The 15,083-nt window shown below is 50.9% G+C and overlaps 1 protein-coding gene across 1 annotated transcript in view; it reads left to right on the forward strand.

Annotated features, from left to right (window-relative positions):
• Positions 1-15,049, forward strand: part of Fbxw4 (F-box and WD repeat domain containing 4) — an 86,571-nt gene extending 71,522 nt beyond the window's left edge. Inside the window, exons 6-9 of the mRNA XM_051199641.1 lie at positions 1,843-1,908; positions 13,373-13,513; positions 14,007-14,148; positions 14,385-15,049. Coding sequence (XP_051055598.1) covers positions 1,843-1,908; positions 13,373-13,513; positions 14,007-14,148; positions 14,385-14,504 — 469 coding nt within the window. The 3' untranslated portion in view covers positions 14,505-15,049. The remainder of the gene's footprint in view (positions 1-1,842; positions 1,909-13,372; positions 13,514-14,006; positions 14,149-14,384) is intronic.
• The last annotated feature ends 34 nt before the right edge of the window (positions 15,050-15,083 follow it).

A 15,083-nucleotide genomic window follows, 5' to 3' on the forward strand; every position in this document is an offset into this window, starting at 1 on the left:
CCCACCTCTATTGATTTACCTTGAGACTAATTTAGGCCTGTGGCCAAGAAAGAGGCCTAGAGAGACTTCCTTAAGAGATGTCTGTGTCTGTGCTGGCGCCCTTCACCTGGCCCCAACTCCTCAAGTCTGGAGAGCCCAATTGCCTGCTCCAATGATTTCCAAGTAGCTATTATGTTTCCAAGCCAAGGTAATTGGCTTTACCAGTTATTAATGGGTTGCCCCAAAGAGAAAATGCAGGAGGGGCAAGGCGAGGGTAACACCTCCTGACTCTTAGCTTGGTTCTTTGGGTGTTCAGTGGCTGCTGCCCAGGCTAGGAATCACTTGGGGCATGCCAGGCAGGAGAGGCTGCTGGCAGTACTGTAGATGAAGAGGGAGTTGGGATGCTACCATATTCCTGGAGGAAGCCTTGGAGGCTTGAGGCTTGAGAGCCCCAGGGTGCCATATTTGGCCATGTTCTAGTTCAGAGATGACAGGTGGGCACTAGTCTACACTTTTGATAGTAAACCGGCCACTTGGCCAAGGCCATTTCCCTCAGCACCTGGCAGCTAGCTCCTCACCTGCTGCATTGTCCAAGCCACTGCCTTTTCCAGAACCTTCTCTTAGAACTATGCCTCCCAGTGACATGTTGGGAACAGAAAGCACAGGTGCTGGGCACTGTAGGCCAATGGGCTGCTTGCCTACTTGGTAAACATGTCATTAGTGTATGCAATCTTCCTTCCCCTGTGCAGGACATTTAAGGACCTGGCCCATCCCTGCCCCAGTGCTTTTAACCTTAGTAACTGACATGAGGTTTCTTTTCTTTCTCTTTGTTTGTTTGGGTTTTGTTTTGTTTGAAACCAGGTTTCTCTGTAGCCCTTGCTATCCTGAACTTGCCCTGTAGACCAGGCTGGCCTCGAACTCAGAGAGATCCGCCTGTCTCTGCCTCCCGAGTGCTGGGATTACAGGGGTGCGGTACCCCCCACTGCAACTTTAGGTTTCTTAAGCTCCCCACCTCCCCAATCATATAACAAAGGTGTGCTCCTAGCACTGTGGCTCATTACACCCATCCTTCCCCCAGAGCTTGTGCCCCACACCCTGGAGCCATGCAGACCAGCTGTGCTGAGTGCTCTGAGACTCTCTCAGCTGCCTGCTGCAGTGCTGACGGTGCCCTTAGAGACTTGTGCTGACTCCCATCTCATCCCCAGCAGTCCTGGCTACTTGCCCCTGCTCCCTGGTAGCTACATTATACTCACTGGGGATGTATGCACCTTTCCTATTGCCCTGTCTTTGTACAACTTGTTAGAGTCTTCCAACTATTGGGGGTGGTGGAGGAAGAGACAGAGTCTCAGTCTATAGACCAGCTTGAGTTCTGGCCTTGAACTCAGAGATCTGCCTGCCTCTTTACCTCCCTAGTGATGGGATTAAAGGTGTGTGCAGCTGTGCCTGGTTTCCCAACTCTGAAACCCTTCTGGAATGCCTCCAGTTGATTGGGTATCACTTGTCAGTCCCAAAAGTATATCCCCAGGAGACTTTATGGCATTGAGCCTCAAGTCTCAAACAGCTCTATCTTTAATAAGCTCACTGCACTACCTTGGGCTCAGAGCTGGTCAGCCCAGTCATCAATGGTTGAACCTGTAGGGCCTCTAGTCAGCCTCGGGAGGTGCACCCCTCTCCACACACCAAGGCACCAAGTTACTGTCTCTTCCAGACTTCTGTGGTACTTCCTCATTCTCTCTCAATGTTTCTTTTTCTGGCTTAACCCCATGATCCCTGGGGAAAGAGCCCTGCATTTCTAATGTGTAGCCATTTCCGCTACAAGTTCTGACAGGCCAGCTCTAACTCCATTCTCCTTTTGTTTGGCAGCTCTTTTGTGACAGGAACAGCTTGTTGTGGGCACTTCTCACCTCTGAGAATCTGGGACCTCAACAGGTAAGAGATCCCTAACCCACAGTGGTATTCAGTGGGGGGCAGGGCTAGGAAAGCAGGGAGACAAAGGAAGAGCTAGCTAGCTGGCCCCTGTCCCACTTTACCCAGTGGTCCCACAGAAGGGGATGCTGGGAAGACAGCACACCTCCCCACCCTCCAGCAGCTGGGGGACAGTTGAGAGCACCTGTAACAGGCGAGTAATTTCATGTAGGGTTGATAGTAACTACTTGAATTTAACATATTCTGAAGAGTGCCTGGCTATGTAAGCTATCCTCAGAGGGGGGATTTTCAAAGGTGGCCTACAGAACTAATAAAAACAATTTTTGTATGGGACAATTACAGTACAGCCAGGGTTTCTTCACAGTTCTCCAGCTAGCAAGCTTGACACATTCTCAATCTCACTGATTGTCTGCCATTCTGATTTTTGTTTGTTTGGTTTTTGAGACAGGGTTTTTCTATGTAGCTCTGGCTGCCTTGAAACTCACTCTGTAGACCAGGCTGGTCTCAGATTCACAGAGATCCACCTGCCTCTGCCTCCCAAGAGCTGGGATTAAAGGTGTGAGCAACCTTTGCTAGCTGGGTTTTGTTATTTTTTTTAAGCCAAAAACTTTTATTTTGAATTAATTCTAGATTCATAGCAAGTTATAAACTAGAACAGAGGGTACTTGTATAGCATCTTATATAATGTAGTGTGTCAAAAAGCAGGAATTGACATTGATACATCCCATAACCCTTTCTTGTGACTAGAGTGCCTACCACCATAGGTGGTATAGATACCTCCTCATATTCCCTTTTACCTGCATTCTCTCTAATTCCCCACAACCACTTAGATGCTCTCTGCCTCTAGTTTTGTTATTTTGAAGAAATAATATAAATGGAATCGTATAGTGTATTACCTTTTTAAAAATTTTATGTGTGTGTAGGGCTGTTTTGCCTGCATGTGTGTCTGTGCAGCATGTGTATGTAGTACCTGCAAAATCCAGAAGAAGGCATCAGATTCCTCTGGAACTGGACTTATAGTGGGTTATGAGCTGCCATGTGGTACTGGGAATTGAATCAGCGTCCTCTGGAAGAGCAATCAGTGCTCTCCATCACTGAGCTGTTTCTCCAGCCCTAGTGTGTTACCTTTTAAGAATAGCTTTTTAATGCCAGGTATGATGGCATATACTTTTAATCCCAGTACTAGAGAGGCAGAGGCAGGCAGATCTTTATGTGTTCAAGGCCAGCCTGATCTACATAGTGAATTCCAAACTTGCCAAGGCTACACATGAGACTCTGTCTCAAAAAACAATGATTGGTTTTGTTTTGTTTTGAAAACAGCAATTTGCTCTGAGACCCAAAGATATGTTGTATAATCAGTATCTCATTCCTTTTTAATTACTGAGTAGTACACTAGTCCATGTGTAAATGCACCAAAATTTTTTATCCTGGTGAAGAATATTACCCATTAGGGACATGTGAGTTGTTTTTAAGTTTGACTGTTACAAATAAAGCTACTAAGACTATTTAAGCATAGTGTTTATGTAGGCATACATTTTAATTTCTTTTTTGTAAGATTCTTTAATTATTGATTTACTTTTTAATTCCTACCCCAGCTCCCCCTCTGTCCCCCACATTTTCATTTCTTACCAGACTTTTCTAAGCACATCTCCCTCCTTTTGCATTCCCACCAGCAGGGTGCAAGGAATCTGGTTTCCTGTATGTCTTGACCAGTGTTTTGGTATTGCCACTGTTTTTTACTCTGCTGTTCCAGTACATGTTATACTGTGATTTTTAACTTGGCTTCCTCTGATAGCTAATGATGTTGAACATGTGTTCATATGCTCATCTGCAATCTGAATATGCTGTTTACAAAATACTTGTTCATGTCTATGGTCCATTACATTGCTTTTCTCCTGTTGAGTTTGAGCTTTATATAGTTTAGACATTAGTCCTTTGTCAAATATTAAAAATATTGTGAAATTTACAGATATCTTCCCCTAATCTGGACCTTGCATTTTTGTCCTTTTAATGTTCTCTGCAGAACAAATTGTAAATACATGTATGTGTTTTGTCTACACATACTTGTCTGGGCACCATGTGTGCGTGCTTGGGGCTGCAGAGGCCAGAAGATGGTGTCAGGTCCCCTGGGCCTGGAGTTACAGATGGTTGGGAACTGCCATGTGAATGCTAGGAACAGAATCGGGTTCTTTGGGAAAGCAACCATTGCTCTTAGTTATTGAGCTGTCCCTCTAGCTCTCAAACTTGAAATTTTGATCCATTTTCCTCTAATCAGCTGTGCCACACCTGCCAGTCTTCAGCCTGTGAGTGAAGAGGGAGGCTGCTTCCTGCTGTTCCTTCCCTCAGTTGCTCTAGCTCTGTCTCCACTTTCTTTCTCCTGCTCGGGGCTGGGCGGGTGTGTGTGTGTGTGTGTGTGTGTGTGTGTGTGTGTGTGTGTGTGTGTCAAGAGTCTTCTTTCTGAAGAACATGCCCCACGGCTAGTCTCTCCAGGAGTCAATACAAGGTGCTTACTCAAACACTTTCTTCCACATTCTGATGACCATCTGAGAACAGGGGTAGGATGCTCAGGATCTCCCCAGGCTACATTGCCTTTCTGGTCAATTCTGAGAACCAGAATGCCCACTCTTTGAGGTGGATTTGCTTCTTGGATTCATAGGTGTCTGAGAGCCTTGTGCCTGCCTCTCCAGGCTCTTCTTTTTCCCATGCCCACCATTCTAGTTCCTTAGTTGTTCTTCATAAACAGAGTTCATCAATTAACAAGTAGCTTTAGACTCTAAGTTATGAAAATCCAAGTCAAACAGCTCAATTAAGAATGGAATTATGATCAGAAATGGCAAAGACCCAGAAGCTGGGTAGTAGGGTTGATGGGTTAGTGGCCCGTACCATGAGGACCACATTCACTTAGCTTTCTCTTGGCATCTCAGTCGCGGTGTCTTTTGCCCCTGCATTCAGGCTTATTTAGAACAGTGCCACTAACTCAAAAGGCAATATTCAAAACCAGAAGGAAGACTTGTCTGTGTGTAGGGCCATTTTCCCAGAACCATGGAGCAGATTTCTCCTCACATCCAATTGTCAAAACTTTGTTCAAGGTCTCACCCTAAACCACACCCTGGCAAGGGACAAGGGAGCTGCCCGAGAGAGGGGCCAGCCTCTTCTAGAACGTTGGCACTGGCAGAGGGGGGGCAGGTGCTGCGGAACCAGGTTTGGTTAACGGGAAGAACACACGCAGTAGATCGGTGGTACCCTATAGAGTTGGCCTCATGCTGGCTTTGAGCCACTTACCTTCAAGTTTCTGAACCAGTCTCTCTGGGCACTGACCGGTCTAAGTGTGGTCCCATGTGAGATGGGTCTAGGTCTTCTGTGGGGCAGGAGAGATGGCTCAGTGATTAAGAGCTCTGGCTGTCTTCCCAGTGGACGCAGGTTGACTCCCAGTACCCACATGGTGGCTCCCAACCATCTATTATCCCAGTTCTAGCGTTATCTGTCACCCTCTTCTGGCCTCTGAGGACACCAGCTATGCATGTGGTGCACAGACACACATACACTTGCTTTGTTAACGCTTTCGGTAGTCACATCACGCATTGCCAGCTTAGCTAAAACTTCTAGGGCTCCTGTGGTCTCATGTCCTGAGGCTGTTGGCATCTTACACTTTGCGGAATTTGTTCTCATGGGTTTGTTCTGTGGAACTGCCATGAGTCTCTTTCCCCCTTGTGACTAAGTGAGGCAGGAGGACCCCTCCTGGTGGCGCTGTGTGCTGGAAGCAGTGGGCTGAGGGAGCCCTAGTTGTGTGACCTAAAAGGCTCCCACCCCAAAACTACATCTGGGGCCTCTCTAGAGTCCACTTGGGGGACTGAAAAATGGGCATCTGTTGTTCCCGACTACCAGAAATAGTTATGATTAAGTAACTGAAAAATGGCCCCACTGCCAACACCTAGCTCCTTTGCTGTCTCCCACAGTACTAAACAGTTTGTGGAGCCCTGACCTTTCTGGCTGCCAGCAGTAGCAGGAGAGGAAGTGCTGGCCTCACAGCAAAGAAGAGTCTTGCTAGTACAGCTGCAGTCCACGGGTTGGTGGCAGCAGTTTCAGTTCCAGTTACCCATATGGCTGGGGCTCATGTACCATGCCCTCTGCCTGGGGCCAGCTCAGGGAGGGAGGTCTGGGTACACCACCATGGTTTAGCAGAATCTCAAAGGTTGGATAATCAGTGAGCCTGGTGGTGTATGCCTTTTAATCCCAGCTTTTGAAAGGTTGAGGCAGGTAGAACTCCTGAGCTCAAGGCCAACCTGGTCTTCATTGTGAATTCCAAGATAGCCAGGGCTATACAGAGAGTCCCTGTCTCCACCAAACACACACACACACACACACACACACACACACACACACACACACACACACACACACACGGTTGGATGATCTTTGAACTGCCTGTGGTTTGCCGTGGAGGGGACTTAGGATCAGGATGGAGTTCTAAAAGACTGGCTCTTTGGATGTCATTCTATGAAATCCCTAGACCTCATCAACCCAACACGGACACTTCACTGAACTCAAAATGAACCCAAATAAGAATGGGCACAAGACAACTAAGGCCTTGGGTTGCACTGGAACCAAGTGAGTTACTGTCATTGTATTCCCTGGCCACCTTCTGGGCTCTGCATGTGACAGGGCCACCCTAGATATCATATGCCTCCTCTCTAGCCCTAGACTGTCCTCATCACCCATGGGAAGAGCCAGATCTTGTGCAAACATCTGCCCTGTATCCAGGACTGTGCACGGCTTGGAGAACCCAGCAGGGCAGGGGATGAGGCGGTACCCTGGTGGGAGGAAATGGATGGCCAGGACAACTCTGGAGCTGTCTTTCCTAAAGAAGCCCCAGCAGATAATAAAGCCATGTAGAAAACAGGATTAAGGTAATGAACAGGCAGGACCAAGTTTGATCTTTCAATAACACCAAAGCCTGACTGACAGGCAATCTGCAAGGTGGAGTGGTATTGCCGGCAGGACGCTGGCTGGGAGGAATGCGGCACTGGCTGGATGCTTTGCTTTTAACCTGTCACTGCCGAAACCTGAGCGTGGCATGAATTTTCTTTTATGTGTGTGCTGACTTTGGCGGGGGGGGGGGGGGGGGCTCTCAGCATGTGGGCTACCCTCAGGTGATGGTGGGGGCTGGGATACCCAGGAGGCGCAGCTATCCCCCTGGACACAGATTCTGCCATCGTTAGAGCTGTTGCTACATTCATCTCTCAGGTACCCATCCTAAGCAGCCGGTACTAAGCTTAGATTGCCCAGAGAGCCCTTCAGGGTACCTAGAGGCTAAGCAGCCCTTTCCTCTGTTGGAACAGCCCTGTTGGTTAAGCCCAAGGAGAGAGATTTCCGGTGAGGAAGCTGGGGCCCCTCATTCAGCCGAAAGGTGCACAGGACCCAGTTTCTGATAGTTGATGGCCTTCAGGCCCAGTGCCATCCCTCAAGTGCCAACCACCCCCTGGTGACAGCCAACCATGGAAGCAGTCTTGCAGGTCCTGAGGAACTGTGCCAAAGCCCTCCTATTCCTTAGCTTGAAGCTTGGAGGAATCAGTGTACTTGGTGTGTTACATCTGTATTTCAACAAAGCCCCAGGGAGTGCCGGGTGCTGACCCTGTGGTACACACCTCCCAGCTACTGCAAGGTCTGAGTGGTCTGACATCACCTTCCGTCACTATGAGTCTGCCGTCACTGTAGGATTTGTATTGCCTACCAAGGGACATTTGAGCTGGCTAGGTCTAGCATTGCTCACTAAGAGCAGAACACTCTGGGTCTCCCTGTGGCTGAGGACAGGTAAACTACGGGGTGGAGAAACTTGTGACTCCAGACCTGACGGTGTCACAGGGGGAACAGCATTGGCCCTAAGCCATCCTGGGGCTGTCAAGTAGGGAAAGAGGCAGAAGGCCTTGGTGACCTCACTGTTCCTAAGGCACTGAGCCCTCTGGGTACTGCCATCTTGTAGGCATGCGTTCATATGTCCCTGCACAAACCCTTATTGCTCTGTCGCTGAGGTCAGGGTTATTCTTCCCTGTTCTCTGTTATGACTTCATTTCTATGTTGAAACTACCAAACCTCCTCTTAACCAGGGAAAGGGCAGAATGGGTTTCCCACCTGCTTAGGCTTTGTTCAGGGCAACCCCATGCCTGGACCCAAACTCTGCCTAAGGAAACTCCTACGTCAGCACTGGTGGGGTTCCCTCACAAAGCTCTTCCATTGAGTTCTGACTTAGAATACTGGTACGGGCTACCTGGTATGCTGGGACTGTAACTTCGGTTAGCACAGGGTAGTGCATTTGCTAACAGCAGAATGCAGGGTACAGGGATAGGGATGGAGACTGTGGTCACCACAGGCTGGTGTGCTGAGGGCTCCTGCCCCATTCCATCCAGGTGTGGCTTTGTCTCCCCGGCCTTCCTCCCTCTTGCCCGCCCTGTGCTGGGGCCTGGCCTTCAGTCAGGGTGATTATGGGGACTGCCCCTCTTGAAAGTCCCTGCCTTCTCCTTTGAAAGTATTACTGACAGCTTTTCCATTCTCTTTTTTCTTTACTTCTTGAAGGAACCCTGTAATTTCTTATTCTTTCTCCCCCTCTGCTTTTGCTTTCTTGTCCCCTCTGTCCCCCTGAACTCTTTGAAATTGGCTCTCTGCCTGCTGACACCAAACTGATACTTTGCGTTTCACTTCTCCTTATCCCTTTATGGCAACAGATGTTGAAATTTTGTATCCTTTTATCTGCCCGGCTGCCCTTTCCTGTAATTACGTCCCTTGTTAGCAGTACAAAGTGGGCTGCCTGGCTGCCTGGCCTTTGAGCCATTGTGTCTGAACACGTGTGCTCTGGTGGGTGCTGGAGGGGATGCGTGCTCACACACATGCATGTGACAGACACTGTTGTGCCTCCTCCTCCTGACGGAGCAGAGAGGGTAAGCTTCACCACCGTCATCTTCCCCACATCGCCAGCCCCGCATCGCCACTCTGACATTTCAGATCTGGGGCAGGTGGTTCAGGGGGTAAGGGTACTTGTCACTGAGCAGGACTGCTTGAGTTTGATCCCCAGAACCTACATGGCAGGAGATAACTGACTCCTTTAAATTGCCCCCAACTCCTGTAAGCATACTGTGCCAACCCCAACCTTTCCAAGAAACGTTTGAAAAAAGTTTTTTTTTTTTTTTTTAAATTTGGGGTGTATTCCTTTAATTCCTTCACTCCCATTGAGGAGCTGCCCCTTAGGCACCTTAGGTGCAGAGGCCTGCAAAGTTCAAGTGTGGGCCTTGAATCTGCCAGGGCAGGGCTGGGGCTTGCAACCAGCTTGACCCTCCTGTTCCCAGAGGGTCTCCTGACATGGGTCAGGGTCCAGTCACCCACACAGGACAGTGAGAGACCAAGACACATACAGCACTGGTGCTCCATTGTTGCAGAAAAAAAGTGGTAGATTTGGAGGCTTATAAAAGAACATGAAGTTAGCCAGCCATTAATGGCACATGGCTTTAGTCCCAGCACTCGGGGGGGGGGGGGAGGGCAGAGGCAGGCGGATCTCTGTGAGTTTGAGACCAGCCCTACAGAGCGAGTTTCAGGACAGCCAGGGTTACACAGAGAAACCCTGTGTTGCAAAACTAAAGGGGGGAAGAACAGAGACCTCGGGCCTATTATAAGGACCACTTGAGCCAGTGTGTGGGAAGCACTCAGTGCAGTGCCTGCCAGTCAGGGGCTCAACTATGTGAGCTGATGCCAAGGTAGCCGCTACTCTGCCACCATGAGACCAAGACAGCCATCTCCATTCCTATCAGGGTACCACCAGGCTGGATTTGCAGCTCAGCCTGGATTCTGTTTTCTTGGTATAAGACTTGAAGATACTTCCTCTATAGCTTTGGCTTTTTTAATAGAGATCAGAGGGCTGACTTGAACTACTACTTTGCCTCAAAGCCGCATAGCACAGCACTTTTTGCCAGGTAGGGATGTGTGTGCATCCACAGATCTCTGAAGGCTAGGTGCCAGAGTGCCATGTGTCCCTTCACAGCCAAATCAGATGGTCAGCCTCATCACCTTTGCTGACCTGTCACAATCCTGTCATTAACTAAAGAGTCACTCATTCCCCTCACCCCAAACTGTCTATTCTCCCTTATAGAACGTTCTTTTTTTTCCCTCTTTATTGTTAGTGGAGTATAAATTTACTATAAACTTAGACTCCTCTCTGCACAGTGTCTCTTTCATAGTGCAGTTCATGACTCCCTGTAGTTTTTGAAAGGCAATACCGTGCACATAGAAGATGCTCAATTAATGGTTAAGGGAGGGAGAGAAGAGGGACAATTATGCATTCTTTAGTGACCCCTGGGCCATTTGCCCTTGGAGAGAAGAGATAAACTGATTGTCATACTTCAGTCTTTCAAAACTATGGTTAAGGTTCAGGGTGGCACATGCCAGATGAGGTGCCCTGACACCTAAATAATGCACTTATATGGTTCCAGGGACCATCAGACACCAGAATGTTAAAAGTAGCTGGAAAATGGTGTGAGAGCCAAAGCATGAGTCACTGTGGGCTGGGTGCCCCAGAATATTCTAATACAAGAGGCCTGTGCTGAGTGTGTGGGCCATCGTGGCTGATGGCAGTACATTATTTAATTTTTCTTCCTCCTGGTCTACAGGGTGAGCCAGACCCAGGAGAGACTCTTCAGGGAAATGGTCCCGGGCCCCTTACTTCTTCCTGCACGGGTACCAGAGGCTGTAGCACAGGGGCAGGCCTCCTTCAGCACGCTACTTAGCCTGTCTCATTCATCAGACTGACCCTGCAGGCTGCTCCATCTGTCTTTATCCTTCCCTGGGTGGAGAGAGAATTGCTGGAGTCAGGCTCAGGAGCCTAGGGTGTGGAGGTCTCCAGCCCTGGGCAGCTCCTGGAGGCCTATGCTTTGTCTACAAGAGCTGGAAGGGAAGGGACTTTTTTGTTTGGCTCTCTATAGTGACAAGCCCAGTTCTTGCTCCTGTCTTAGCCTGGGGCTCTGAGCGGCAGCCCTGTTCCCACACAAGTTGTGGGACAGCCAAGGCTCTACACATACCACCCCCTTTACCCCCCTACAGTGAGAGGCCGAGAGGCATTCTTAACATTCTTTCTAGAGAAAAGGGGTGAAATGTCTGAATTTGGGGGTCACCACGTTATACAAATTGCAATCTAATCGTTTTTTACAAGAACACACTTGCAGTGAGTAAAACAGCACAGGAGGGGACAAGAAGACAGCGTGCAGCCTCCCTCCATCACAACAGCTCTCTACTTAAATTGGGCCTGGGGTGGGAGCCTAAGGGCCCATGGTGCCATTTCTGTTTGTTTTCCCAAATCAAAGCCCCAGCAGGACTCTTGTGGCACCGCTGGGCGACTATTAGAAGAGACCTGCCACTTCCCAGAGCCTGTTCTGCCCGTTGATGCTCTGAACTTAACCTTGCAATGCTGCAGAACAGCGCTGAGGAGCCCGAGCCTGGAGGCCAAAGAAATTGTATCTTTTTATTGTTGGTTGAAAGTGTGTGTGGCCACTTGAGAGTCCCAGAGAAAGTAAAGCAGAAACATCTCAGGCCAGCAAGCATGTGGAAGGCTGGGCCTTTGCGTCCGTCCCCCCCCCCCCTTGGGCTGTGCAGTGTTCGCGGAGGCTACTTGGGCAGTGGACAGGATTCAGGTTGGTGGCTCAGTGTGGATGTGCCCCTCTCACTTCCGACCCACCAGCAGTGGGCACCCAGCCCTGAGTCTCTCAGGATCCCAGCGAGAGGGTGGGCAGGCAGATGGGGTTCCCTGGGCTCCACCCCTACACCCAGTCTTTCATCTTCTATTTCAAACAAACATGAAATTACTTCCATAGATTAAAGGGGAGAGAGCGCTCCTCAATCACTCCACTCCTTACAGCCTCACTAATGGAGTGGGCAGGGCCCCAGATCTGGAAAGGAGCAGGAGAACTGGGAGGCAGCTCCCACCTGGTGTACACAAATGCAGGGTGCCTCTGAGATGGGCCTTCCCGCTTCCCGTGGCTGGCATGGTTGGTGGCTGCCCCAGAAAGGCAGGGCCTCTCTAGGAGCAAGGCCTAGTGATCTGTACAGACACAGACCCAGGGAGATGTCTCCCGGTCCCCCAGGAGCCCTGACAGATGCCAGCACTGGGCCACTGCATACATCAAGGCTATCCCTGGGAAGATGGCTGGCACAGAGGTGCCAGTTTGGGACTTAAACCCTTCAGTGGACAGCAGTAGTTAGTGTTCCTTGGAGGCCGTCGGTGTTCACAGTGAAAAGCTAAGTAGGTAAAGAGAGAGCCCCAGCCTCTTCCTTCAATGCTTTTTAAGATGGCTGCCTTTTGGGGGAGTAGTGTAGATGAGAGTCTGAGTGACGGGCACAGCCTCTACCTGAAGTCCACATTTAGACACATGGCTGGAAGCCCAGCCCGCTTCAGCGCCCTTGGTGGGACCTACTCAGGCCCAAGCTGTACTCCTGAGCCCACGAAACCCCCTCTTGCGCTGTGCTCAGGCCCTCCTCCCTGAGCATCCCTGGGATGTGCCCATGCCTTTCCTGTCAGACCCTGAGGAGGGCTGGGGAAAGGAAGCTGAGGCTCCGGCCCAGGGGGTGCCTCTTCTCCTTATTCCCTCCACACATTCTGCAGAAGTTCAAAACAGCCACTATCCCCTGGCCACAAGGATTAGCTGGTGCACTTGATGTTGAGGGGCAGTTGCTAGGGCCAAGGGGCCCCCCTACGTGGTTGCTAGGGGTCTGGCATGGGGTGAGAGGTCTGCCCACTGCCGCGGTCACGGAGGGAATTACACAGTCACAAAGAGATTGTTCTTCTCAGTAATCTGGTCTCGGCCACCGGGCGGGGGAGCAGGCTGGGCCCAGCAGGCTGGGGGCTGTGATCACAGAGGCGTGCTAGCCCTGGGCTGGGGGCCAGAGGCCGCGAACACCAGGGACCAGCACACTAAGCTGCTTTCTCAGCTATTTCTGCCGCTGGACACAAAGGTGTTTACTTGTTTTAACATCTCCTAGGACTCCCCTTTCTCCCTTTGTGTGGTCTTTATCCCCATAAGGTTTGAGCCCCAGATTACAGGCAGGAATTAAGGCACTGGACTCAGGCAGCTCAGAGCTGCATGACCTGCCAGATCAAGGAGTATAAAGTAACCAAGTGTGTGCTTGGGAGGGGGCCGACCCCTTCAGCAAGACCCATTCATTGCCCCAGAGGGAGCAGAGAGCCAGCACGCAGGTGTGATGGAGGAGGGCTGCCACATTTGCCCTACGGAGGCTTCAGCTAGGGCCTGGGATACTGGGGGAGGGGTGAGCGACTTCCTACTTGGAGGTTCAGTGGCTAGGCAGGCGTCTTCTCCCTCACCCCAGGTGATGGAGAGCTATGTGTCCCCAAGACCTGATGCCATTTGCAGGGTGAGAGACAATGCAAGGCCAAGGTGGACAGCCTTTTACTTTCTGCCCTTCTTTTCTCCCCCAGTGGGCAGCTGATCACACATCTGGGCAGTGATTTTCCCCCAGGGGCTGGGGTGCTGGATGTCATGTATGAGTCCCCCTCTACACTGCTGTCCTGTGGTTATGACACCTATGTTCGCTACTGGGACCTCCGCACAAGTACCCGGTGAGTCGGCTGGATGGGTAGACTCACAGAAGCAGGCCCTGCATCAATGCAGGCACGTTGTAGTCCTGGGCTGGCCCAGGGCAGGGCACCGAGACTGTCATCAAGGTCCTATCAAATTCAGGTTCCCTTCCGTCAGGCAGCTCTGGTCAGTGTGGCCTGGGAGACTGAGAAGGGCAGACGTCCCTCTGAGCCTCAACAGGCCAGCAGGAAATCGTTCCTCTCCCAGACCTCGCGAGGCCTGTGTGCAGCTCTGGCCCTGTGTCAGGTAGTCTGCCAGGAGAACGTAGATGCGGGTGCGTTGCGTCTGCAGCCCACGGATCACAGGAGGCCTCTGCAGCAGAGCCCTTCTCCATTAGCTTTGGTTGTTGAAGAAGCTGGTGAGTCAGGCTTCACGTTTCGCTAGGCCATTAGGGCTCCCTAACCTGCCCCATCCCTGGGGAAGCTGGGCTGGAGGGAGGGCCAAACCCATTTGTCTCTCTCTCTTCCTGGACAGAAAGTGTGTCATGGAGTGGGAGGAGCCCCACGACAGCACCTTATACTGCCTGCAGACAGACGGCAACCACTTGCTGGCCACAGGTTCTTCGTACTATGGTGTTGTGCGTTTGTGGGACAGGCGCCACAGGGCTTGCCTGCATGTAAGTGTCCCAGCCAGTGTGTGCCTCTGAGATGGCGACACTGATTGTGGGTTGCACCTCAGAACTGGTGACATGGCCAGGGTTGTACACGTCCCTGTCTTCCTGGGTCTGGGCCTCCTGAGTCGGGGCACCCCATTTCCCAGCTGAAAGGCTCGTGTCACCCCTGTGACCCTCCCTTCTCTCGTCACCCCTGTGACCCTCCCTTCTCTCGTCACCCCTGTGACCCTCCCTTCCAGGCCTTCCCGCTGACATCGACTCCCCTCAGCAGTCCTGTGTACTGCCTGCGATTCACAACCAGGCATCTCTACGCTGCGCTGTCTTACAATCTCCACATCCTAGACTTTCAAAACCCATGACAAACGACGCCTGCCTTTGAGCTGGGCAAGTAAGCTACTCAGGGACCTCTCTTGCCTGGCAGGTGAAGTGATGGATACCTCACCTGTCTTCCCAGCCCTGCTGAGCTCCTAGACCTGTGACCACGATGCCTCAGCACCCGAGGCACCTCCTGCACACTGGGGCTGACGGATGCAGGCCCTGCCAGGACCTGTGGTCTTAGGAGGATGGACCTGAACTCAGATGTTTACAATAGGGCCAGCAACCCTGTCCCCAAGCCCTTCACAGCACTACAGCAGCCTACACAGAGTGAGCTGAGGGACTGCCACCACCCCAGCTACAAAAGGGTGCAGTTGTTGGAACGTCTGCTGCCACCTCCTGTCAGGTGACAACTTCTCGGAGTTGGGGTCTCCCTTCTGAGGCACTAGCCTGCTTTTGCTTTGAAACTAAGAAGGACGACAAAGGACAGCTGTCAGTTTGGGGTTCTGGGCTAACCGTTCCTCAGGCCAGCTTGGGAAATGTGCTGTGATTTTCATTTTTGTAAAAATAAAATTTGGTTGTTCACAAATCTGGTCCTTTAGTTGTTAGATCATTGTATGAGG

Source organism: Phodopus roborovskii, unplaced genomic scaffold (genome assembly GCF_943737965.1).
Source record: "Phodopus roborovskii unplaced genomic scaffold, PHOROB, whole genome shotgun sequence".
Lineage (NCBI taxonomy): Eukaryota > Metazoa > Chordata > Mammalia > Rodentia > Cricetidae > Phodopus > Phodopus roborovskii.